Below are 27,533 nucleotides of genomic sequence, written 5' to 3' on the forward strand. Positions count from 1 at the left end.
TGAAAAGACACACAGTTGGCTATGTGACCTGTGACAGCAGCAGGACTCAGATTTCTGCATCACACCCCTGAATCCCCTGTGTCTTTCTCCTTCTCCTCCGCAGCAGACACCTGGCTGCTGCTGCCCTCTGCTGGACGCTCTTTGGACTCACTCTCAGTTGTGGTTGTGCTGGATGGAGCACCATCAGTGACATCTTCGGGCTCTTTCCTATTGATCGACGCGGGGCTGCCGGATCGGTGGTGGCTGCCTCTGCGATGGCTGCGGTGCTTGCTCTTGTGTGGACTGGGGCTGCCTGAGCTCGTCTTCACAGTGCCGTCATCTTCTGAGCTGGAGTCAGAGCTGTCTGAAGAACTGTTGTCAAGACCTGAAGTGGGAAGCTGGATCTAAAGATAGAGAAAAAGAGGATAAGAGAGGGATGGAAGAGGTAGTATATGGAGAATTTCCCCTCCAAGAGAGAATGCGTTTGGATTGTTTTAACCTTGAGAAAGCAGTGCCATAGTTATGATTACCTGAAATGGCTCTGTTACACCCACAATGGTGTTCATGTTGTTGCTATAGTAACCCAAGAGAAAGTCTCCTGAGCATTTGGGCAGTTCCTCCTCAGTAAAGGTTACCTGGAAAACAGGTAGTCAGACATTTATTAAATGTGAAAGAAAATTATCTCAGAAGAGAATTCAGCATGCATCCAGATTACCTGGAGTTCTTGTCGCTGAAAATCAGCTTCCTCTTGCTTGGCCCACACATATCCAACATAGTCCTTATGGTGTTTGAAACCCACCTAGGGGGGCAGCAACATCACACACAGTAACTACTTGATCATGATTTTGTCATGGTACTCCTGACGCATATCTGACATTAATTCCTCAAACGTTACATGTTATCTGGCCAATAGAGTTGAGGCTTCATACCTTGTACAGTCCGATCCAGTCCCAGGAGCTGCGCGCAAAGTTGGGCACCAGTTTGAATTTTACTATGGCATCAGCGATACTATTCCACTCATCCTCCACTATGAGTGTGACCAGGGGAATATCCACCTTGTACGGGAACTACGAAGAATATTCACTTTAAGCATTTTCACAGAGCAATAATACAAAAGGTTTCTAAGAGAAACTCAAATGATAATACCGAATGAAAATTGTTTCAACTGTTAAATGTAAAAAGTTGGCACCAATTGTAATACTGTAAGTTTTAACTGTATTTGACTGAAGCGCAGATCTCCCCAGTATTTAAGTAATTTTAACAATGTTTGTCACCTGCAGGGTAAATATGGAGGACACTGGTTTGTGGTCACTGACAGTGTATTCCATTTGACTCCTGTAGTAGTGCTGTGTCACTTTGGTCCCACTGGTCAGCCCTGTAATGGGACTATGCCTCCCTGCGCTGACACTATTGCCAGTAGCTGCGTTGGCCCTCAGGCGCCACAGGATTCGGTCGGTCCAAGCTGGTTTACGCTTCTTACCACTGGATGGGGGACATAAAGAGATTGAGCAAGAGAAAAAAAATAACATCTTGTTTAAAATCAATACCGGTACATGGAGAGAAAAAAATATGCATTTTCAAGGCTCACCCAGATAGTGAGGACTTTTCAGAGAGGAGAGCACAAGTAGTACTGAGTTAGCCTCTGTAGTGTCTGGTCAGTGGTCTAGAATATATAACAGCAGCCTCTGGCAACACCAACCTTGTGTCGTATGTATTTGTTCCAACGTCAAACTTGTACGTGGGAGGGAATTTCAGTGGACCCTCTTGGAAACCCTCCAACACTGTCTCACTTCCTTTAGCCATATTGAGCTGTAACAATGAGAATTAGTAGGCATCACTCACTCACTGATGATTTAGGTTTGGCACTTACTGGCAGCTCTTATTTTTTTCATTTAATTTCATTTCAAAAAATGTATTTAAGGATAAGCCCCTTGAGATGTATCATCTCGTTTTCGAGGGGGTCCTCAAAAAAAAGAAAAAAAACATACAATACAAATACAATACAAAAAACTAACTATTCAAAACAAACACACACAGTACATACACAGGCTCTCACAATTCTCCAAAAATAGCAACAATGAAAATAATTAAATAAACAATAACAAAAACAAATAAATATGCGCATTCAAAAACAAGAGCAAGGTGATTTAAGATAAATAAGCAAAGAAATCTTGAAGCGTTGTAAAGAAGTGATTGATCTAAGTGAAAAAGGCAAATTATTCCAGTTCGAAGGTGCTTTAAACTTAAATGCTCGTCTCCCAACTTCTTTAAAAATTCTAGGGACAACAAAAAAAGGTTGTTGAATGTGTCTGAGTGAATATGATGAAGTAAATGGAACTAGATGCTGCTTGAGATAAACAGGATAATCAAAATTAATGCATTTAAAGACAAAAAGCAACCAATGAAAATGTCTCCTCAAGTCAGGGGGAAGCCACTTGAGTCGATCATACATAAAACAACGATGTGTTTGATAAGGACACCTCAGAACAAATCTACAAATATTATTAAAAGCTACATTTAAAGGCTGTAGATGTGTATCTGCGGTATTCTGATCAATAACATCACCGTAATCAATAATGGGAAATAATAACTGTTGAACAATATATTTTCTTACTTTAAGTGTGAAACAATTTATTGACCTATATAATGTTCTAAGCTTGAAATTTACTTGATTTCTAATAAAATCAATATGAGGCCTAAAAGAAAATTCTCAATCTATCTATTATAAAAAACAGTGTTTCTCTATTGCCCTCTAGTGGCAGTTACCTACACAGTGCAAAGCTCAACTATCAAGAAAGAAGACATTTAATCATGTACAAAATAAAATAAAACAACAACAGCAGATCTAGGGGAAAAGACCAAAGAGGAATTAAATTCACTTTCAATGTCTTTTATCTCTGTATTGTTATTAAAAAGCCTTTATTTTTACCTGATCCTTTTCCAACAACATTGAAAACTTGTTGTTGTCGATGGATGATTTTACCACTTGCATATCCAGGTCATTGATGCGAAAATTGAGATCCCCGAACCAGAACACCACACTGTAAAAAAAGTCATTACATAAATTCAAAAAAGTGCAAGTATTGTTGCAATGACTTTTGCTACAACATGGATAAAAAGTCTGGGGTTGTTTGTCACAATAAGAGTTCATTATCATTTTCTTTACTGCTTAGTAGACAGACATGTAATACTGTCCATGTGTCCATATTTACTCGTGGTCAAGAACCCCGCCGGCAGCCGGATTCTCAAACTGCTGCTGCTGCAGGATGCTCTCAAAGTCCTCCATGCGCTGATCTGAGTTCTCCATGTGAGCCGGCAGGTGGCAGTTGAGGAAGCAGACGGTGTGGCCAAACACCGACATGCGGGCGCTCACACCACCTTTATTCCCCTGCAACACCGACAAGCAGAGTGGAAGTTAAACAATATTCAGAGAGGCTTACTGACACTGAAGCAAAATTAAATGAATGAAGTCAATTAATCTTGTCAGCGTTGGAAAAGTGAATTTTTATTTTTTTACTGTATAGAGTGTTGGAAGTGTGTCTGTGCCACAGAGAAACTGTTTACTCATTAAGTGATCATCAATTCTTAATGCTAACATTGAGGTGCACAGTAGGGGGACAGGATGAGTCTGCGTATTTCTTCACGCTGTTCTCTGAAATGCTCCGACCCAGAAAAACAAAATAAATGTTTCAGTAAAAAGCTGAAGCTAGCTTTCAGATACTAACATCTATCTTTTAATCTCATATAACTGGATGGAACAGTTATATGTCTCACGTCTTGATAAGATGGTTGTTAGTGTATAAGGGTGTTTAATGTCATTTGCATCAGATTACCATCATATGCCTGGTAGAGACAAAACCCAGAACACCCTCACCAGTTCTGGGGTAAAGCAAACAACCTACACAGTTCACAAAGCAGACAGTAGAGGTGTGTTGGAACTGTAGTGGAAAATGAGTGTCCGTCAGATCTTTACAGAGGTGGGGGTAAGTCACTAATGTGCAAGTCACAAGCAAGTCTCAAGTCATATAACTTTCAAGTCTCAAGCAAGTCCAAGTCACTGTGGTGAGAATCAAGCAAGTCACAAGTCAAGTCATTGCTCAGGTCAAGCAAGTCACAAGTCAAGTCATACAAAAATCTTATTATCTAACCCAGTTTCTACATTTAAAAGACCTGCATTCCACAGTTCTCTTCTTCATACCGTCATCGACAACATAATCCTGTTTTTAGCTGTATGGCCTCAGATGTTCTACAAATTGTCAACATGTCCCTTCAGACAGGTGTATTCCCACAGGCCCTGAAAACAGCAGTCATCAAGCCACTCCTAAAAAAGAACAATCTAGATACATCACTCATGAAAAATTATAGGCCCATATCTAACCTACCATTTTTAAGTAAAATCATTGAAAAAGCTGTTTATCAACAGCTAAATAACTACTTAGCAATGAATAACTGCTTTGATGTCTTCCAGTCAGGATTTCGACAACACCACAGCACTGAGACTGCTCTGGTTAAGGTCCTCAATGACATCCATTTAAACACAGACAGTGGCAAAAGTTCTGTCTTAGTTTTACTGGATCTCAGTGCCGCTTTTGACACAGTTGACCACAGCATATTACTAGATCGACTAGCAAACTGGGTTGGACTTTCTGGAACTGTACTAAGCTGGTTTGAATCCTACTTAAAGGATAGAGACTACTATGTGTCAATAGGCAATTTCACATCTGAGCGGACAAATATTGAATGCGGGGTCCCCCAAAGTTCCATTCTTGGCCCTCTTCTATTTAACATCTACATGCTCCCACTAGCTCAGATTATGAATAAGAACAAATTATGCTACCATAATTATGCAGACGACACACAAATTTACATAACCATATCACCAGGAGACTACAGTCCGATACAGGCACTGGGTAAGTGCATTGAACAAATCAATGATTGGATGTGCCAAAATTTCCTTCAATTAAACAACGATAAAACTGAAGTAATTGTCTTTGGTGCCAAAGATGAACAATTAAAAGTCAGCGCACAGCTTACATACGTTATGTTAGAAACCACACCCCAAGCCAGAAATCTTGGTGTTGTTGTAGACTCCGACTTGAATTTCAAGAAACACATAAAATCAATTAATAAATCAGCCTACTACCACCTAAAAAACATATCAAGAATTAAAGGGCTTATGTCTCAGCAAGATTTAGAAAAACTTGTCCATGCATTTATCTTTAGTAGACTTGACTACTGTAACAGTGTCCTTGCAGGCCTTCCAAAAAAATCTATCAGACAGATTCAGCTAATTCAGAACGCTGCTGCTCGAGTCCTCACTAGGACCAAAAAAGTAGATCACATTACCCCAGTTCTGAGGTCTTTACACTGGCTTCCAGTCACTCAAAGAATTGATTTCAAAATACTGATGTTGGTTTATAAAGCACTAAATGGTTTAGGGCCAAAATACATTACTGATATGCTGATACGTTATGAACCGTCCAGAGCCCTTAGGTCATCTGGGACAGGTCTACTTACTGTCCCTAGAGTTAGGACTAAACAAGGAGAAGCAGCTTTTAGTTATTATGCACCAAAAATCTGGAACAAACTCCCAGAGAACTTGAGGTCTGCTGCAACTCTCAGTTCTTTTAAATCGAGTCTGAAGACTTTTTTGTTTCCATTTTAACCTGCAATTTTCATTTTATTTGCTTCTTTTATTCGCTTTTAAATGTTTTATAATGTGTTTTATGTATTCTAATCTTGCCCCTGTAAAGCACTTTGAGTGGCCTTGTGTCTGAATTGTGCTATATAAATAAACTTGCCTTGCCTTGCCTTGAACTACAATTGAATTATTCTTGGTCTGACCGAGGGGTCTTCAACTAAAATTGAAATGGGTCCAGTTGACAACATTTTCTTACAGCGAAGGTCCGAATCTCATAATGTCTGCATCCAATAGCGACCCCTTATCTATCACATATGATCAACACCGCACTTTTCCTTTTCTTTCAACCACATTTAGGCTACTTTCAATTTCCAAGTAGCTTACTTTTAACATGGAAAACAAGAAAGGCAAATAGTAACAGGCTTATACTTACACAAAACAGACACTTAATGCCCATAATGCATTTAAAATAAAACAGGGCAATGATCTGCGCTATGGCAAAAATATCATATCACCTTTTATTTTATGGCAGGATCACATTTTGATTTATCCCGATTAATATATTTTTCATACTGGGGGGCGAATTGTCATTACGGGCAGTTTGCTGTGCTGTCGGTGCGGGGGCGGCGGCTGCAGCTGTCGGAAGGAGCCGGTGAACGTGGAAGGTCGAACTGCATCAAATGGGCCTAGGCTACATCATAACCGCTGTTTAGTCTCACAGAGATGCTTTTATAAAGCCTACAGTCCGTGGATGTAGGGCGCTCGATAAGGAAGCGTGCGTTATCAAGGCAGCAGCGCTGCAGGAAACGCTCGTTACTTTAGTTCTCTTTTACAAGACTTCCCGGGGCCGTTACAACGTGAAAAGGGAAGGGAAGAAGGCGCTACATATTTACTGTGATTGGGTTATAAGCGTGTGGGAGGCTCACGTGAATTATTCTTGGTCTAGCCGCCTCCATGACTGCTGCTCCTGTGTTGACCTGATGACGCTGTTTGTCCGTGCAGCGCGCTGCGTGCATTGCACTGTAAAATCACCCGATCATGTTTCAGAATAAAACATAATTTCTAACGAAATCTAACTTTTAAAAATTCAAGTCATTTCGAGTCATCTGTCTCAAGTCTAAGTCAAGTCTCAAGTCATGAAGACCAAGTCAAAGTCAAGTCGAGTCTTTTATCAGTGTTAGTCAATCAAGTCTCAAGTCCTCAAATTTGCGACTCGAATCTGACTCGAGTCAAGTCATGTGACTCGAGCCCCCCATGTCTGGATCTTTATCAGGGTATCAGTGACAGCGATGCAAAATTTGCTCGCTCCTACATGTACAGCTCAGCTTGTGTAGGGTTTCAATGACTCAGTGGTGATCACACAATGGTGTCAGTAGCAGTCTCACCCAGTAACCCCCCAGGCCCGTGCGGGTGGTTTCAGTCTGGACTCCGCGGAGGTAGGGCAGATGGAAGTACTTGGCAAAGACCAGCAGTAAACAACCCTGCATCCTCTGTGAGGTCACCTGAGGGAAGGACAGATGAGGAGACACATAAAGGATTAAATGAAAAGGTGCATTGACAGTTATCAGCAGGTGCTTTGCATAATTTATAGAAACCATCTATAAACTTCAGAGTAACAGTAACTTGTACTAACATTTGAATAAACAAATTCTCTGAGCCGAGCCCCACTGTGCTGTATGTCCATTTCTGCTGCTACACTTTCTTTTCCCCTCTTTGTCTCTCTCTCCCTCTCCATCCTCTTTCTACCCACTTACATTTCTATTTCGCCTAGAAGAGCCTGTTGGCCCAGCCTTCCCGCTGCTTTACACGAAGCACTGCACATTAAGCAGGCCATAGCTTGTGGTCTACCCTCATTGTGGCAATAAACCACTATGTAGAGGAAACGTGATGTACACACTGCAGGCACTTGGTAGTCAGACCTTTCCTTGCTTCTTGTTATGCTACATTATGATATGCAGATTTTGAAGTTTGTTGGCCACTGGTATAAAAAATACACACATTTCTGTAGTGTACAAAAGGGGCAGGGCCTTGACACGTGCATTTGTCAAGAGGTATTTGCATGCTACGTCAAACCCCTCACCAGATATTTATGTTCATCCCTCTCTCTCGCTTTTCCAGTGGTCCACACATCCCAACCCCCAACTGCAGGCCCAAGCATGATCACACTCCGCATGAAATGCCCTGTGGGCAGTAATGGAGGCACACATCTCCATGTGACATAAGACCTTTTTGCTATACGAAATGGCTATTTGAATAACTTTGTTGCATAATGGTTTCTACTGAACCGTAGAGTGGTGTGTGTGAGTGTATACAGACAATGACAGTCAGTGTGTATGTGTGGGTGCCTGTCTGTGTGTAAAGTCTGAGAAAATCTACCTTTGCCTGCACGCACTGTGGTTGAGATGCGTTTCTTATCAACACCATTGAAAATCAGAAGCGCTCCTGAAGGCTGTCATGCTACATTTTGGTTTAGAATAAAAAAGGACGGTTAAGCTCAAAGACAAGTGTGTCTGAGTGAGAGAGGGAAGGAGAGAGTTGATGTGTGCAGTGGTCTATGTTTGACCTTGTGAAGCACACACATGACTGAATACATTAGCTGTGAGTAAGTAGTGTGATTTTAACAGGGAAGCCTGGGAATTTGGTCAAAATAACGGCCCACTCATTCCAGTCCCTAATACTAACGACCACAGAAACATCCTCTCCCACTGTTTATTACACAGTATTTACATTAGACATTAATTGCTTGTTGATTTTACAAAGAGATGAAGCTACATTGATTTATTGTCATTCTGTGAATAAATAATTAAATTGAATTATGAATTTCAAAGGTTATTCCCATGTTCGCATGCTAACCCCAAAATTAATAATACATGTTACAAAACTATTATGTTTTTTTTAAATGCATTTTTAGCTGTGTCACAGTATAGTAAATCAAATGCTCTGTTGACATATTTTGAGATAAGGTCCAGACAATAAAACCCACTGCATACAAAATGTCTTGCTGCAACACATTCAATAGAGTGCCATGTTGCAATGAGAGATAGAATAAAAAGAAAAACAGTTTCTGCTAACACATGCATCTAAATCGTAGCTGACTTAAACAGAAATAATGGTGACAATCAGCAACGGTGCAGTGAATAGCTGGAAAAGATGTCTTATTGGCCCTGTGTTTCTGCAGCGAAGGGCTGATTAGAGAAAGCGTCCATGTGCTCGCGGCAGTTACAGACTGAACCTGACAATGAGTCTTGGTGAGTGGAAAGAACGATGGCGTGTCTTGTTACTTTGTATCTGTCCACCAAGTCACGACTAGACAGATTCTAATTGACACCAACATGTATTTCCTTACTACTCAAGACAAACTCCAACTCACACATTCCCTTAAAGGTGGAGTCAGCGATTTTAGAGAAAGTTTGTTGTCAAAATCACTTTTTGTCAAAATCTAGCAAGCAACAAAAAGTTATTTTGACAACAAGCATTTTCCAGAATTGCTGGCTCTACCTTTAACCTGGTCACAGCATTAACACACACAGTAGGTTCACAAAAAGGTCACATCGAGAGGATTTAAACAAGACTTAAACCAACAAAGGGGGCCGTGAGATAGCTAGAGGACAGCATCAGTCTCATTGTCAGGGACCCATCAACAGTGACAACAACGTGATCCAAAAATAAAACAGCATTCTGGTAGAGCTCTCTCAGCTTGACGGCTGATTCACATTCTCTGGCTCACCATGCCAACAGAGTCAAGCATCGTTTCACATGCAGCCAGTCGAATACCAACCACAGCCACGGTATGCGCAGCTAAATACAGAACGCATAGAAAATTAAACATTTATTTTTCAAGATATTTGTTGTTGTTGTATTTTTCACCTTTATAAGACAGTAACAGAGATAGAGTTGAAATGGGAAGAGAGGGGGATGTATGCATAGAACGACCAGGGCTGGATTTGAACTGCATCGAGGACTGAGCCTCAATATGGTACACGCTCCAACCACTACACCCCGAGCGCCCCCCTGGGAAAATTATACATATATGATGACTTCTTTATTAATGTATCACCTTACCCGTGGTTATTTTACTTAAATATGTTTGATATCTTATTTGATATACAGTAAGTATTAGGAAGCATTTGCTACATCCTATTCAAAATGTGCATTACATGAAACCTATTGCATGTCTTAGGGTGTATTCACACATGCTGTGTTTAGTTCGGTTGAAACGAACTCAGGTGCACTTCCACCTTCGGTGCGCATCTTTCAGACAGGTGTGAATACAGCAATCGCACTCGGGGGCGGACCAAACAAACGCTCCGAGACCCAGCTGAAGAGGTAGTCTCGATGCGCTTCAAAACGCACTCTGCTGCAGTTCGTTTGTGGTGTGAATTTGGCCGGACTCGATCCGACCCAATTACAGGAAGCACTGCACCTTTTCTTTCTTTTCTTTATAAATAAATCGCCATCAGCTTCACATTATGGGAAAGTGTTGCCATTGTTAGGAAGATTAGTTGTGGTTTGACCGGGAGCCCCCAGCTAAAATATTACATTTGATAATGACGCGTGCGGCGTACACATGCTGATATGTTCAGCGATCAGATGGAGAGGAGCGTCTCCCGTAGCCTACAGTGCCAACAGGTTCACGCTGCGCTTTGCATGAAGTGTGTGTTTTTATTGTTCTTCCCAACGGTACCGTCAATACAGTCCCCGTGTCAGTTTGGTGCTGAACTGCGCCGAACTGACACCCAGCTGATACACAGCTTAATCAGCTGTGTTTCAGCTTGAGCCTATTCTTCACGCGAGCCGCGCGTCCAGCTGCAAAAATACAGTAAACATGATCTTTCACATCGTAGGCTAGAAGCCACATAACGTGGCATTGTCATGGGGCTACATATTATAACCATATAAAACAACAATAATTTAATGTTTTTCTTCTTTATATATAGGCTAGATGTAGGCATTTTTATTATTTTTAACCCCATATTATATCAATGATAAATTCGCAGTTTTTACTTCGTTCTTCCTGCTTCTCTCCACCCCAGAATGTCTGTCCAATGAATGAATGACCTCAGATCACGTGTGGTTTTGCTTCGTAATGCTGGTTCACTTGCAAAAGGGGCAATATGAAAGTGGACCACACCAACAAAAAAAAAATCCAAATTCTATTTGGTCTGGACCAAAGCAAGTGAACTAACGGACTTTCCATGTGTGAATACACCCTTAGTATAGGCCTACTACCTTTGCACTTTTGGTATGGTTGAGAAAAGGGGCAAGTAGGCAGGCATCGAGTCACACAGGGGGAGACAGAGAGTCGATAGGAGCTTGACTTTGCATTATCATCTCGACAGACAGGGGAAGATGGCAGATACGCTGACATTACACGCCTGTTAGGCATCATCAGCCCATCCATTGCTCGGGGAACAAGATGCGCTAGAACAGCAGCACAGAGCAGAGATCTCATCAGCGATCAAGTAATGCCATACGGTATGAATCGAAGCTGTTTAGCATATCACTGGGAGAGTGTGCATGTGTGTTGATAATAAATGCCATTACTGACCAGCACATAACCAAAGGGGCTGAGTCTCTCCATGCAGACCTCGCTCCACTGGTCTGTGAAGAGGACATCTTTCAGCCTTTTGTTAATCATGGAGTTCACTTCCTGCAGCCTTGAAGAAATATGACACACAACAACACACAATATATCAGTTGAGCTGATTATAGGAGTCTTGATGATGTAACAGTGGTTTAATAATTTGAGGGAAATCGTAGCCACAAGGAAAGAGACATCATTTCGAAGTCTGACTCATTAGGGGTCTGCAGTGTCGATGTGGGCCATGGGAACCTAAATGGACACTCTTCTGTGGACAAAACCGGATGACTGCTGCACCACAAATGACTCACCCGATAATGTACATGTCTGTATTTCCATCCCCCACGTTCAAGCCCAGCAAGGCAGTGATGTCATCAGGTGGCTGGGCCGAACCCACGTTCCAAGTGATGATGTGCACCCTGTTGGAAAAAGGTGATAGTCATAATGGTTGTAATATCATTTGAAACACTCTTCTCCTTCATACCTCAGTGTCATAACCTAGTCTTAGTGAAACCTTTGTATTAATGGATCCCATAGTATCATATTTATCCTTATTACGCTGATAAGACTGTCCTTTCTCTCAATTTTTAAAGCCCTTTCACACATGAACTATGACTCAGAAATGATCTAGAGTTTACAGGGATGACTTGTATTTGTGAACACAAATGTCCAGGTTATTCGACCTTGACTTTACCCAGACTTTACCCTGGTGGCCCCCTAGTTTTTAGTCTGCGTCAGGATGGGCATAACATACGTGAATGTCTTCTGCTGTGTGCTTTATGTAAAGGGTAGATCCGGACATTTTTATGTCTTCTTTTCTAGCAGCTACAGTTTCCGTTTTATTAAATCAGCATCATAAATTAGGGCACTTACCAGACAGTATTGGTCCAAGCCAAAGGTTGTACAATTAATTGTTTTCACACTTTGTATGTTATTCATTATGTGGTTATACGTGATTTTATATAATAGGGCAGCCTGGAAGCATAGTAGCTAGCAATACCCCATTAAAACAATAAGTCCTGGAATCCATTGGCTCTGAAAGCTACACCAACTATGGACCAGTGTGAAGACATGTAAGTTGTTTGAAAAAAATAAATCACCCATACAAATGTGAACTTGAGGCTGTGTTTATCTGTATAAATGCAGGATGTCCACTCTTGGATAGAATGGTATCCTGTCCAGGGGGTTACAAATGTTTGCAAGCTGTCAGGGAAACTAGTCAAACATTTCCAGAGTTATACGTGTGAATGAATATGCAGCTCTTCTCTGTTAACTGGCCCTATTAAGGTAGTGGCAAGGGATATAGGACGAAGGCACAGTTGTTCCAAAGCACTTTAGGTTCGGCCCCCATAGAAATCCCTAAATGTTCTATAAAAAGCAGTGTGCTCATTGCACTGGCGGTGTTATCATTAAAACTCCACTTACAACAGACCCTTCCCCCAGCCACATCATGCAAAACAATTCTTTTAGGACTTAAGCCTATTTTTTCTTTTGCATTTTACCCAACTGATTCAGCAAACAATTACATCCAGTAATCCAGTTCACAGTAATGATTCACTACTCAAAAGTAGGTCAGGGAGCGGTTAGAGACACACCCACTGATAAGAAAGAACATTTGGTGGGAAAAAACTTTTACGGGCCATTTATGTAAAAATTTATAATATTATGAATCCTGACAAAACATGAGAAATTTATATTATTAAGAGACTTTATTTGTTTTTATTAGCTGATTTGCTTGTTGAGTTCGTAAAAAATAAGTAGAAGAGATTAATGTTCAAAATAACAACAGTATGATCCACGCAAACAACACAGTTCGACAACATGTTTGCTATATTCATGCAGTCTTGTCGTGTTTATTGTCTTAGGTATATAAATAAATGCCATGTGTGCCTGGCTTTCCTTGAGCCTCAGCCGCCTGGGAAAGAAAAGCAATATGGAGACGTGCTGCTGAGACAGGAATGTTGAGATACATTCACACAAATCAGGGAACTTGCCTGAAGTCTTCTACAATCTGGGCCTGAGTGTCAGCTGTTCCTGCGACAGAGAGGGCTCTCTGCGCATGAGGGTTCAGGTGTGGAGGCAAAGGCCTGCTGGCAGGTGCATGGGGGACTGAGGCAGCCCTTACAGGGTGGTGGCCTGGGCCTTTAGGGCCAGCCTTCATGCTGGGCCCAGTGCGCTCTCCTAAGGGTTTGACTGCTGCAGTGCGAGAGGGTTTGGGGCGACTTGCCGCGATCCCATCAGCAGTGCACACGTCCTGGTTAGCCTCCTGAGTGGGTGCAGCTTTGGGCTCAGCTACGGGTTCGTCTCTGATATCTACAGAGCCCTCCACTCTGGCCGTTCTCTGGGGCCGTCGAGGCCTGCCATGAGCTGCAGGCTGGCCCGCAGGGGGATCTGTGGCTGAAGCTGCTGTATCTGATGCTGGAGCTGGATTTGGAGTTACTGCTTCATTTGGGTTGTGTTCTTGCATCTGGCTTTGGCTCAGATTAACTTGGTCCATTTTGAAGGTTTTCTGGGACAAGAAACCACAACAAAATAAATGTTAACATTTTCAATATGCACATTGTGTTTGGATTTTAGGAATTTAACTCATTATCATACAGGACATCTGAGACAACTAACCCTGAAGAAAACATTCTTGTGTAGCATCAGAATAATATGGAGGGATTCACGCAAGTATCGGAACCAAAGCGCATACTCTTTGTGACCATACAATAATGAAATAATGATAAGGGAAAAAAGGGGTTATAAAGGTAGAGAGAGAATATTTATTTATTATTCTTTCGGACAATTCCACACAATACAAAATTTATCTTGCAAATATTCATACATCATACTTTGTGTTGTCCGAAGGGAGACGGAAGAAGCCAAAGGCTTATCAGGTCCCGCCCCCAATATCTCTACAACGAATAACACTGGACAGCATAATATAACAGCATGTTCCACAAATGACAAAGCAGTTGGGCTGATGAGTCATGGGACCCTACTGACCCAGCAGGACAAGTGTGTGAGTCATGCATGATCCCATCATTGCCTTCTCAAGGCCTTGAAAAATTACGAATACAGCTGCTCGCATTGACAGGAAAACACATTTAAGAATACAGACTCCAGAATGTGCAGTACAAAATAGATTTAAAAACAGCTAAAGCGAGCGGGGAGAGAAACATAAGAGATTTGGAGAAGAAATAAGCCTGGAGAGTGTATCATCCTTTCTTCTTGTGCCTCAGCTGGCAGCCAGTTCTCCAGTAACCAGGGAGATGCTCAGTTAGTCAGTTTATATCAGCTCAGAGCACCTGCCACACACTAACATGAGGAACCGCTGAACGGTCCAGAACAGCAAAAGTCAACAGCTCGGAAAAAACAACAACACATAGATGGAGCTGCAGAGAGATCAGAGCCACACATGAGAGCAGAGGAAGGAGATAAAGGAGCAATGTAAGCCATTCATTCAGTTACCGTATTATGGACATAAATGTTGTGCTTTGCTTTAACTCAGCTGTCAATTGATATGAAAACATAAGAGTAATTCTCTTTTAAAAGCAAAATACGTGAAGTATTTCACATCAGAGGCAACTGTTTTGATAAAGAATGAATCAACAACTGAGTTATAATGCTGATATCCATTTATAAAAATTCAACTTCCGTTGAAAAATATGATCATACAGTCGATGGAAAATCCATGAATTGTTCATCTGCAAAGATGACACCAAAATAAAAGCGAGCAAGTATTTTTTAGATGTTAAATCCTTTAGACAAACAAACAAACAAAAAACACGTACAGTAGACATGCTGTTGTGCATGTGGGCATGTGTGAGCCTTAAAAGAGCTGATTTGGGCACAACACAGTAGCAGACCAACCTAGATCCAATCGTTCAGCAGTGGTAGAAGTGAAACATTTCTGTGAGACGTATCCAAAACAAATTTCAGAGTCATATCTTTATGGAGGGTAAGAGGATCAGGTGCACAGGTTAATAACACATCAAATTGGCTGCATGGTTGAAATGACGCCCTGTACTGTATGGCCATACTCTTGGTCAGTAGATAGGGAGAGGGTTATCTGCTTTTGGGACGGAAGCAGATGATATTCACTTGACCTTGAAGAGATAGAGGTCATCACTTTCATGCAGAGAGGAGAGCTGCCTCTGTTCTCAACACAACATGCTGCTCTTTCAGTCCAATAAGCTGGCGAGTGGTTAGGCATAATGTATTCCTATGGTCCATGTATGGCATTCAGTTGTTGGATGGGTGGAGGAGAGTGGAAGGGCGAATGGGCACACGTGGGAGTGGGTGGCTGCAAAACGAGCCGAGGGAAGCGAGAGAGCTGAGCGAGAGACAGCCCATTCAGTGACACTGTGTCTCTTTGCAGAATGTGTCTCTCAAATTGATCCTTTCACACTTCCTTCTGGCACCGTCTATATATTCCCAAGCTTTAATTCCTCCTCTTCCCTCTCTCTTATCGTCATATTTCTCTAATCCTTTTCTCCCACCACATCTTCCCAGACTCTGTTGTTCCATCTTACCTACCATCCACCGCTGCATGGCCACGGAGTTTCTCATGCCGCCAATTTAGTTTCAATCCCATTCTATATTTTTCATTTCACATCAAGCTGAGCGCCTATAACACCATTACTGACCTAAAAATCCTTTCATTCCTTTCCTCTCTTATTCCGGCTGACACTTGTGCCCCTTTGGGCGACATGCTCTGTATTGTTCCCCTCAGCCAACCACCTCACAGTCGCTATCAATGACGTCAATGTGCCACAGTCCCAGCAGCCGGAGTCACAACAACTGGACATAGATCAGAATCAGCGCTAATGTTGATGAGTGTGTACGGGCGGGTCCATGCAGGGAAAAAACTAGAGAATGAGAGGGGGAATGAGAGCATGGTCAAACCACTGATATGGCACAAAAATAGCTGAGAACAGGGACGTACAGTGTGTAGGTGATGATTACACAACAAAGGACAAACTAAGTAGTGATATACCAACACTGATTCAGCCGGAAACAGCACATGCAGATGTGCACGTTTAAATATTAAAAGGTGGAGTCAGCGATTATGGAGAGCTTGTTGTCAAATTTACTTTTTGTCATGTAGTGTATTTCGTTATGACACATTCTAAGATTACTGATAATCAGGAGATTGTTTAATTACATACATACTTAACTATAAGGGGAGTCTGGAGCAGCTCTCGTGGGTATATGTGTGTGCAGAGTGGATTGCTTAAGTTGATGAAGCAAGCAGGCAGATCTGTAGATCATTCAAATTGCACACAAAAGGAGTGACTATCTGGTGAGGGAAAACATATCTCGGGGAAAAGGTGAAGGTCTAATAGCTAATGTATTGGCTAAAGGGATTGTCCTAAAGTTACTGAATCAGACTTCTTAGTGCCCCACGAGATATCGCCTCCAGGGATTGATTAACACAGATGTCCTCTGGACAGTGTAGGTCAGAGCTAGTTAGGGTCCACCAATCAGGAGTTATACCCAGGGGGCAAAGTGATTTTATGGACATGGAGCGTTGTAAAAGGTTGTTCACCAAAAATGACATCTAGGACCTTCCACGATCACAACCTGGGTGGACAACCTTGTCAACAAGCTGCTGGAAAGCTACAGCAGGCCGACATAGCAAATCAGAACCACTGTTTAAGTGAATGGGGGTGAATGGGGATGGGCTAATGGGGAATTTTTTGAACTTATAGATATCATTATGAAACTTTGCCAGTTGATTACTGACATTAATACAAAAACTTTTTGTATTACAGTATTTTCCAAAATGTTTAAATAAATATGAAAAATCACCAATATCTTACTAATGATGCATACATTTGCATATCTGCAAAGCCCCAAAATCTAGATGTTGGAAGAAAACAAAGTCAATTTGTTTTTAAATTTTGAAGACCAAACAAGTGTCCAACTGCCTGAAGCCTTTCCTAATCACAGTTCAAATTTGATCAATAACCCATAGAAAATTATTTTTTTACACAGTTACATTTCATGTGCTATGGACCAAAAGTGTCCTTTTGGAGTCTCCAGCTGGTATTTTAGGAAACGGCTAGACATTCCCTTGGAAAAAACAGTGTAAAAAATTCATTTTACATGGGTTATTGATCAAATTTGAACTGTGATTAGGAAAAGCTTCAGGCAGTTGGACACTTGTTTTGTTTTAAAAATTTAAAAACAAATTGACCCTGCTTTTGTCCAACATCTAGATTTTGGGGCTTTGCAGATATGCAAATTTACGCATCATTAGTAAGATATTGATGATTTTTCATATTTATTCAAACTTTTTGGAAAATACTGTAATACAAAAAGTTGTTGTTTTAATGTCAGTAATCAACTTGCAAAGTTTCATAATGATATCTATAAGTTTAAAAAAAATCCCTATTAGCCCACCCCCATTCACTTAAACAGTGGTTCTGATTTGCTCTATGTCGGCCCCCTGTAGCTTTCCAGCAGCTAGTTGACCAGGTTGTCCACCCAGGTTGGGATCCTGGAAGATCCTGGATATCATTTCTGGTGAACAACCTTTTACAACGCTCCATGTCTGTTTTTCCAAAAAAAGGGGTTTTGCCCCCTAGGTATTAGGCGAGGTGGAGCTTACTGACCTAAGGACCAATCAACTCACTTAGATTTGCAGAATAAAGGCCACCACAATTCAGGAAGAGATAGGTTTTTAGCAATTCTTCGTAGCTTTTTGTTTTATGCATGTACCTCTATTAGTTTTTGGCTACAAACACTTTAACTTTTTATTGGCTTCATTTTGACTGCAGTGTGAGTTTTGTTGTAAATAAAAGAATTGTTCCTGAAGACCTCCTCATCTGCCTCAAACTGCGTCTTCTTTCATCAACCCACTACCAACGCCGTTTTTCTGAGTAAAGGCCGGAAAATATACAGCAGTCAAAATCAGTAAATACTTCCTCAGGATCCGCTACCTGTCCGTACTGCCAGTGCGCTGAAGAACAATCCAGTGTTAATACACAGCCTAGGCTCTGAAAACTGGCACGTCGCTAGCTACGGTGGGCCCTTTGTTTAGATACCAGTTATTAACATGCCCGTTTACAGAGCCTAGGCTGTGTATTAAAGGTCACATATTATGCTAAATGCACTTTTTAAATGTGTTCTAACATATCCGTGGGTCCACAGTGTGCCTAGACTGCCAAAATATAAAAAAAAATAACAATCTCTCCTTTTCTCACTCTCCCCCTTTCTGAAACCCCCACCCCTCCCCCCCCCAATATACTCCAGTCAGAATTCTCCTCGTTTCTGACCTCAAAAACTGGAAAGCCAGAAGCTTCCACTGTGCAGCCCACACCCCTATTTCTTATTGGTCCACGGCCCTGACAGACAGAGGGCGAGGCGTATCTGGCTTCGCTTCCAGACAGGGGGCGGGGGGAGCTCAAAGATTGTATATTTACTAGGGGAGCTGCAGCTCTTTTTTAAAAAATAGGCCATTGTGAGTTTAGCTGAACATCAGCATAGTACAATAAATTATCTGAACGTTTTTTTCAGCAAACAATTAAAGAAAAACGTATTAGGGACCACTAAGACCATATAATATGGTGTATAATAGTACCGAAAAGTGTATAATATGGGAGCTTTAACACTGAATTTGATGTCAGGGTCCACACAGTACGGACAGATCGCGGATCGTGAAGAGATATTCACTGATTTTGACAGAAAGTGATTTTGACAAAAAGCATTCTCCAGAATCACTGACACCACCTTTACGGGAAACACTTTACTACAGATTTTTTCTCCATGCCCAAATCTAAGTGAGTGCAGTTAATCTTTCTCATAACATAACATAACATAACAGAACAAGTACCACCATATATTGGCCTTTCCGGCAAGAGTTACGATGGACTAACCACTTCTTATTCCTCTCACTTTCATCAGGGAGAGAGTGGAATGATTTGATAATAATAGATGTGTCATGGTGTTTACATGTAACCTCCTCAGGGGGATGAGGGCCGAGAGAGCCAGGAAGGATGTAGTGTAACCCAAACAGCAGGCTGTAGCCAACCTTCTTGGCTCCTTTGATGGGATTATTTGACAACATAGAGACTTTCTGATGACCAAGTCAGTGAAAAGGTCAGGCTCAGGAGTCATATTCAGTTTCTTTCTTATTCAAGGGTTAATGTAAAAGAAAGTAATCTTTATCCTCACATTGAATTATTTAAAAAAAATCTTAAATCCTCGGCTCTGCCTTACAGTATGTTGACATAGTAATTTATTTTTTTAAATATATTTTTTGGCATTTTCAAGCTTTATTTGACAGTACAGAGTTGAAATGGGGAGACAGAGAGAGAGTTGGGATGACCTGCAGTAAAGGTCCACGGGTTGGACTCGAACCCGTGACCACTGCAACGAAGGCCGGAGCCATTATGGTACACGCTCTATCCACTACACCACCGGAGCGGGCCCCCGACACATTAATTTTGACCATAACGTTGACCATATTTTGCCCACCTCTTCAGCGATGCAAGGGTTTGGGGCGTCATGGCGCCGGTGAGACGGCAGCCTGTTGCATGCAGCTTTGTGTAGTGTGTATGTTCAATGTTGATTTAGTTTATGAGGGAATGTGTGTTTGTTATGTCTGTCCATACGCTGTTTGTGACACTGTAATTTCCTGTAAAGGATTATTAAAGGATCTATATATCTATCTATCATCTTTGATGTTGGAATTACAGCCAAGTAGAATGGCATGTTCATGGTCTCCAGGGCCATATGCCCCTCTGACAGGGATACTAATGATGACCCAGACAGAAAGGACACCGGCAGCTGCTTCCACAGCTGCATAAGGCTCCTCCAGGTCCTAGTGCCAATGAGTATCCAGGGGGCCTAATCTCCCTGATCAGGTCACAACCAGGGCTGGAGGATGTCAACATGACTGTTCTTACAGTGTAACACTGAAGACATGTCCTGACAGCATACAGAATAATGTCTACCGTGCAAAATTATATTGTTGGATGTAGTTTCAGATGCTGTCAATGATCAATTAAAGAAATCAGGCAAATGGAAACATTTACTTATAGGCTTCATTTTGCTTAACAGATTTCCCGTATAGAAAAATGTTGTGATGAAAAAGCATCATCCGGTTAACTAAATAATCAAAATGCATTAATTGCACAATGTCAAGTAGGGGAGAGTGGCCTAAGTTGTGCCACTTTTTACTCAAAGTGATTTTAAAGTGAGGCCTTGACAGTTATGTCTCCAACTCAAATATGTACATATATTTCAGGGTGTTGTGCATCCCTGGCAATAATAACTTTGGATCTGGAATAAACTGTTGAAGAAATATAGCTTTCGGAAAAAAAGTTGTCTTGTGGCACAACTTGCCCCCGGTGTGGTGTAAATTGTGCCGTTGGAGAGAATACCATGGGGTAAATTGTGCCATTGATATATATCTCATAAACTGTAATGCAAGACAAATCCATTAGACAATCACTTATTTAAGGTTTATTTAAAGTAGGGCTGTCAAGCGATTAAAAAAATTAATCTAATTAATTACAGGCTCTGTGATTAATTAATCTAAATTAATCGCATACTTATATGACACTTGTATGCCTGTTCATAAACAACTGTATAGGCTCCCGTTCGGCTCTCTCTCTCTGAACTACTAGCGCCGGAAAAAAAACAAGCAGGCTAAATGACGACTGTCTATCTCCCACAACAGACAGCGCTGCACTGCCACACAGGTGTGCATAGCATTCCCCCCTCCCCCCCCCACACACACACACACAAAGGAGGAAAAAAGACAGGCATATGCTAGGAAGAGTGAGAGGGGGCGGGTGTCCGTTTGCTGTAGACGATCGCAACTAGCAAACAAAATTGAGACACGGGAAGATTGAGAGTTGTTTTGAACCTACATTGTTAATTAGGCACCCACTAAATCAATGCACAGACACTGCGGAGAATAACATAAGACGTATTCCTATACCTTCTTGCTTATTTGCCCAGAGCAGCCCATAAAACGTCCATAGAGCCTTCTTTCTTCACTCTTTAATCCCGTGCGGGCCGTGTCCGCAAACTACAGGTGCAGCTCCGCTATTGTCTCACCTCTTTTGCACCGGGTCAAAGGGCAATATAGAAGTGCGATTAATCTGCGTTAATTTTTTTAATCGTGTTAATTTTTCTGTGATTAATTAATCGAAATTAACGTGTTAATTTGACAGCCCTAATTTAAAGTAAATAAAGTAAATATTTTACCACGATTGAAGGACGATTTTCTTAAACATGTCACAACTTCAGCCATAATTTTGTTTTTTCACATGTCTGTTTTCCTGGTTTCCATTCTAACTCTCATGTCATTTCAGACCCGGCCACTCTCCCCTGCTCTGCACTACCGGGTAATTGCATTCACCTGGCCTGCCCATACTCACCTGCTCCCCATCAGCTAATCAGCCCCTCAGTATACATACCACTCCATTTCCCTCAGTTCTCTGCCAGATTGTCTATCGTGTTCACGTAGCTCTCCAGCATTCCAGCTGATTCTGCCTGCGTTTTGACCCACCCTTTGGACCTTGGATTCCCCTTTTGCCTGCCCCTACTGGACTTGTTTGCTGTGCTATCCTACTACCTGGTTTGACTTCTGCTTATTATTAAAACTTTGTTGCTGCACCTGAACTGTTGTCTGTCGTGCTATTGGGTTCTTGCCTGCCATTTTGTGAAGCCCTGACAGTACAATCTGGCAGCCAAACGGTTGAACTCCCGTCAGGCCAGGTGGGCGTTATTCTTTAATCGTTTTGATTTTACCCTGTCTTATCGCCCAGGTTCAAGGAACGTCAAACCAGATGCCCTGTCCCGTCAGTTCCAGTCCGAACACTTTCCCACACAACCTGAGAGCATCCTCCCCACTAAGATGGTCATCAGCGCAGTTACCTGGGACATTGTGGACAAGGTAAAACAGTCTCAGGCCGACCACCCGGCTCCCAGTGCTTGCCCTGATAATCGTCTGTATGTGCCTGTGAATCTCAGGTCCTCCAGTGGGGACATTCTTCTCGCCTTGCCTGTCATCCAGGGTTAGGCGCACCCTAGCTCTGGTGGGCCACCATGGAAGAGGACACCAAGGAGTTCATCGCTGCTTGCCGTGTTTGCTCTCAGCACAAGATCGCTCGCCATGCCCCTGCCGGCCTTCTTCAGCCACTGCCTATTCCTCGTCGTCCGTGGTCCCACATCTCTATCGACTTTGTCACCGGACTGCCTTGCGTTGCATCACATCCCAGAACCCATCCTCCTGGTCCAAGCAGCTCCTATGGGTGGAGTATGCTCACAATACGCTTCAAAGCTTGGCAACAGGGCTTTCCCCTTTCCAGTGCTCTCGAGGATATCAACCTCCATTGTTCCCTGAGCAGGAGCGAGAAGCCAGTGTCCCGTCCGTCCAGGTGTTCATCCAGCGCTGTCGGCGCACCTGGTTGCGGGCCCGTGCTGCTCTCCTGCGTTTGTCCGATCGATACCAGAGATATGCCAACCGCCGTAGGATCCCTGCACCCGGTTACACTCCGGGTCAGAAGGTTTGGCTGTCTACACGGGACCTACCACTCCGGGTTGAGTCTAGGAAGTTGGCTCCTAGGTTTGTGGGTCCGTTCTCCATCAGTAAAGTCATCAACCCTGCTGCAGTCCGTCTCCGTCTTCCTCGCTCCATGAGGATCCATCCCACCTTCCATGTATCCAAGATCAAACCCGTTAAAGAGTCCCAGCTCCAGCCCTCCTCCAGACCCCCGCCGCCCCCCCAGCTCATTGATGGGGGGGGGGGCCGGCTTACTCAGTTCATCGTCTCATCAAGTCGCGACGATGGGGAAGGGGCCTCCAATACCTTGTGGATTGGGAGGGTTATGGCCCTGAGGAGCGTTCGTCGGTGCCGACTCGTCACATCTTGGATCCTGACCTCATAACAACATTCCATAGGGACCATCCTGACCAGCCTGGTGGGACGTCAGGAGCTGTCCCTAGAAGGGGGGGGGGGGGTTCTGTCACAACTTCAGCCATAATTTAGTTTTTTCACATGTCTGGGTTCCATTCTAACTCATGTCATTTCAGACCCGGCCACTCCCCCCTGCTCTGCACTACCGGTTAATTGCATTCACCTGGCCTTCCCATACTCACCTGCTCCCCATCAGCTAATCAGCCCCTCAGTATACTGTACATACCACTCCATTTCCCTCAGTTCTCTGCCAGATTGTCTATCGTGTTCACGTAGCTCTCCAGCATTCCAGCCTATTCTGATTCTGCCTGCTTACCTGCCTGTTTGCGTTTTGACCCACCCTTTGGACCTTGGATTCCTCTTTTGCCTGCCCCTACTGGACTTGTTTGCCGTGCTATCCTACTACCTGGTTTGACTTCTGCTTATTATTAAAACTTTGTTGCTGCACCTGAACTGTTGTCTGTCGTGCTATTGGGTTCTTGCCTGCCATTTTGTGAAAACCTGACAAAACAAGGCCTAGCAGATTTAATGGTTTTACCTGCAAAGCTCACAATGACAAAGTCACCATCATCTTTCTGGCCATCTGAACTCTCAACAGTGGTGTCGTTAAGTGGAATGGAGATGTCAGTCTCTCCTGAGCTACTGTAGATGATCACTTTCTTTTGGTGACCAGCGTATACAGCCATGCCAATGGCACAACTCTCAGAAATTTACTTTGCACTAGCTGCTCCGCCCTTGTAGAACCAACTGCCACCTGGCATATGCGATTTCCCCCTCCATTTCTGCCTTTAAATCAAGGTTCAAAACCCATTTGTACACCCTGGTTTTTCCTTCCCATTAACCATCTTCTGCACTACTATCTTTGTTTATATGTGGATGTCTGGGCTTTATGTCTTTTATTTTGGTTGTTATTTTACCTTAATTGTTTACCTACTGAATGCACTATGTTCAGCACTTTGGACTGTGCAAACTGTTATAAATGTGCTTTTATAAATACATTTTACTTACTTATAACTCACCCCAGGCCCTCTGGCACAAATCACCCCAACCCCAGAATTTTGGATAATAAGCATGATGCAGCAGTTTAGGGCTGACATCTTGCTAACTATATAGGCACAAAGTGTAGCATACTAAAGCACTAAAATGTGTCAAATGTTTTCAAACGTGTCTATAATTGTTCAGACACAATAATCAAAAAACCTTGATCATGGAAATTTTACTTTGAAAGGCAAAAAAAAGCTTAAATGTGCTTATTTTATTCCATGTTTCTCTCTTCTTTACAGGATGAGCTAAATGGATGGCTCTTAGATATGTGGTCACATTTCCAATTTCTTCTATGGTTTTCTAGAAACAAGGGGTGGCACGACTTCCCCACTGGCACAACTTAGGCCACTCTCCCCTAGTTGGGACAAACATTCCCATTCAGTCTGTGAAGGAACCTGGAATCAAATCCAATGACAACAAAGATGAGATACCATGAAAATGTATATTACGCCTGGATTGGCATGTGAAACGGGCCCAATGCATGTGCACTGTAGAAATTGGTGCATTGACCAAATGTTTCTGCTCAGCTACTGGTTTGTAAGTAAGATTGAAAGAAATGTGCAGAAGGAAAAGTTGCAACAGCTGCTTCACAGCATAATAGTTGCCGTAACTACTGAATAACCCTGATAGGTGAGTCACAATTACGGCAATTAAAGGTGGAGTCAGAGGAATAATAACAATATTGACAAAGTGATTTTGACAACAAGCATTTGCCAGAATCGCTGACTCCACCTTCAAAATGCATCGTTTAGGAATCCAGTGTAGCTACAAATGTTTAAATTTGCAGCTAAACTCTCCCTCTGTGTACCAATTATATTGAATTATCACAAGATGAAGTAGAAAATCTAACCGCAATGTAGGACTATTGAGTACAGAAATGCATTGCAATGTAAGGTTAAAGAATATGGTTTATGTGACCCATTCTTAGTAGGTCACAATTACAAATTGAACAGTCAGTTATCTGAGAGACTGCCTCTGACCACAGATAAAAACGCAAATATGCCTGCCAACTAAGAAGCGGCATCCTGCAGGGCTGCTTTATTTGATAACCTGTTATGTAAACACTCGAACGCTGGTTCTACAATGTACACTTTCAAGGCAGCGGACGGACACTATTGGCCTGTGGTCGATGTAAATATTAACATATTGTGAAATTACTAATGTCTCGACTGAAAGAAGACAGAAGCAGATACAGATTCTGGCGTTGGCTAATTACACTCCGATTTGAAGGACAATTTTTTCAGGCTGAAAAAGAGTATGAAGGTCATTTTAATTCAGTGTTTTGCCATCAGCTATGAGCTCAGACACACGGGTGCCCGAGTGAGCTTGAATTTGTGGGCATTTTTCAGAGATGAGGGAGGAAGATATCAGAGTCAGTACACATTTCTAATCTGATTATGATTCTGTAGCATTGAAAGGGGTGAGAAAACTGTGATTGTGATATGTTTATCCTTAATTATCATGGAATTTCATTAAAAACAACTAAAACAATAACAGATGCTGTATAACGACATAATAAATACTCCTTCTTGTGTAGAGACATCCAAGACACAGATTTTTTTCATTGGGAAAAAACAAATGAGCTATACCTAAACAACAATTTTGCATTCATGTTGTATTGTTAATTAGTGTGTTTGCTGTTGCCAAACTACCACTGTTGCCGATAAATAAACAAGACAATGTTATTATTATTATTATTATTATTATTATTATTATTATTATTATTATTATTATTATTATTAGCCTATATAGGCCTAACCTATTCTAAAACGCAGGTAGCTTATTAATCATCACCTTTACCTGTTCTGGTTCTCCTGTGTTGGGGGCTCTAACAGCTGGCTCTTGAGTAAACCTTTTCTGCAGAGAACGTGATGGTCCGGAGCCTCGGTGGAAGGTGTTAATGTACAAGAATCCCCCTTCTGAGAAACGTCAACCCAAAACACACTGAACTTTCCTTTGCAGTCGCCTCCCGGATGAGACCATCGGCATCCCAGCGCCCTGAATCCTTCCTTCCACAGTGGGAGATGTGATGACTGGAGGAGCAGGTGGGTTTGGAGCGATGCTCGAGAAAGCTTCGCGAGGCAAGTTACATTTCAGAAACACAACCGTTTAAAGACACAAGCAGCAGCAGCACGTGCACGCCTGTGTCCTGTGCCTTGTCCTCCGTGCCCTTCAAATGAAAGAATACGTCGGTAAGAGAGAGACTGCGCGCGCTTCCGTAAACGAGTAGCTCTTGTCTGCCAACTGTCTGCAGCTGACGATTACAGTAAAGTCCGAGTCTGAAGCTCAAAGAACTACAGGTAGAAGGGGGGAAGTATCGCCGCAATTACGCCTACAAACATGGCTGCCATTTGCCAGACGGCGCTCTTCATTAACCTACACGTTCGTGCCCTTAATCATGGACATGCTTGTTATAATAGGTCCATGCTCGTGCCCCGAGTCGACAACTTTATCAAATACTGAAGGCTACGTTAGCTGAAGGAAGTCTACGGGGCAAATTAATGGACCTATTATAAGAGCTACTGAGGGTGAGCCACATTACCATTCCATAGTAGGTGAGTAGACCTTTCTATAAAGGTTTTATGATGAAGCACTACCGCCATCTAGTGGATCGCGAAGCGCATGGCAGAATGACTGAATGGCAGTATATGGGCCTTTACCTTCCAATTAAATAGAAATACCCTAGGGCCAAGGCTAACACTTTTGATGTGAAAAAACTGATATCATTGTTTTTGGTGCATAGCTGGGGCCTAGGCTAGCCTATAAGATTAGGCAGCTCCCCTTAGAATTGATTTAGCAAAAGTAACATAGGCTACCGAGATCAAGGTTGAGTAGCCTATTATATTTTCAATTAGTCTACATATTTAAATTTACCATGTACAATTTAAGCTATAGGCTATATTATACTTTCTATGTATGGCACATGTTTCATGGGAAATCAAGTTATTTTTTTTATCTCATCTTATTCCATTGTTTTACTGCTCATATTTCTTCTTTGTCTTACAACTTATTAGTCACTTGTAAATGTTTTGAACTTCAGTGATTTGTCAAATTAAGTCTGATTTATTTGAATAGTTTAACATCTAAAATGGTTCTTAAATTTAAGATTTAGGACAGACAGACTCACAAGTCCAGAGCAGATGCCAGGAAACATGAATGTGATAGATGTTTTAAGTCTGAGACCAGATGTGAGTGAGTTTAGCAGTAGGAAAATCTTTTTTTTTTGTTGCAGAAATCTTAAAAGTTACATGTCACAGTTTTAGCAATGCGAGTAGATTCTAAATTCAATGGGCACATTATCAGGACTGTGCACAAATATAAATAATATGCCCCTGTTACTGTGGTTAAATGAAGTTTCAATAATTTGA

The 27,533-nt window shown here is 42.1% G+C and overlaps 1 protein-coding gene across 1 annotated transcript; it reads right to left on the minus strand.

Moving 5' to 3' along the window:
• Window positions 1-26,325, minus strand: inpp5jb (inositol polyphosphate-5-phosphatase Jb). Its single transcript, XM_080037796.1, has 13 exons — window positions 25,966-26,325; window positions 13,196-13,710; window positions 11,513-11,620; window positions 11,169-11,277; window positions 7,006-7,122; window positions 3,192-3,367; window positions 2,909-3,020; window positions 1,679-1,788; window positions 1,254-1,461; window positions 909-1,046; window positions 695-778; window positions 510-614; window positions 1-383 (listed from the first exon to the last, which is right to left on the minus strand). The coding sequence occupies exons 2-13, from the start codon at window positions 13,696-13,698 to the stop codon at window positions 60-62; spliced, it is 2,094 nt and encodes a 697-aa protein (XP_079893922.1). The 5' UTR covers window positions 13,699-13,710; window positions 25,966-26,325; the 3' UTR covers window positions 1-59.
• Window positions 26,326-27,533: the final 1,208 nt, after the last annotated feature.

The sequence above is a fragment of the Ammodytes marinus genome (genome assembly GCF_949987685.1).
Source record: "Ammodytes marinus genome assembly, chromosome: 2".
Taxonomy (NCBI): Eukaryota; Metazoa; Chordata; class Actinopteri; order Uranoscopiformes; family Ammodytidae; genus Ammodytes; species Ammodytes marinus.

Bases quoted from the DNA above. Each gene is read 5' to 3' on its own strand.
- inpp5jb (XM_080037796.1), bottom strand. From the start codon at position 13,698: ATGGACCAAGTTAATCTGAGCCAAAGCCAGATGCAAGAACACAACCCA. The intron at 1,789-2,908 runs GTAAAAATAAAG...TCATTGTTACAG, and splicing joins TGTTGTTGGAAAAGGATCAG to CTCAATATGGCTAAAGGAAG. The intron at 384-509 runs GTAATCATAACT...CTCTATCTTTAG, and splicing joins GTGTAACAGAGCCATTTCAG to ATCCAGCTTCCCACTTCAGG.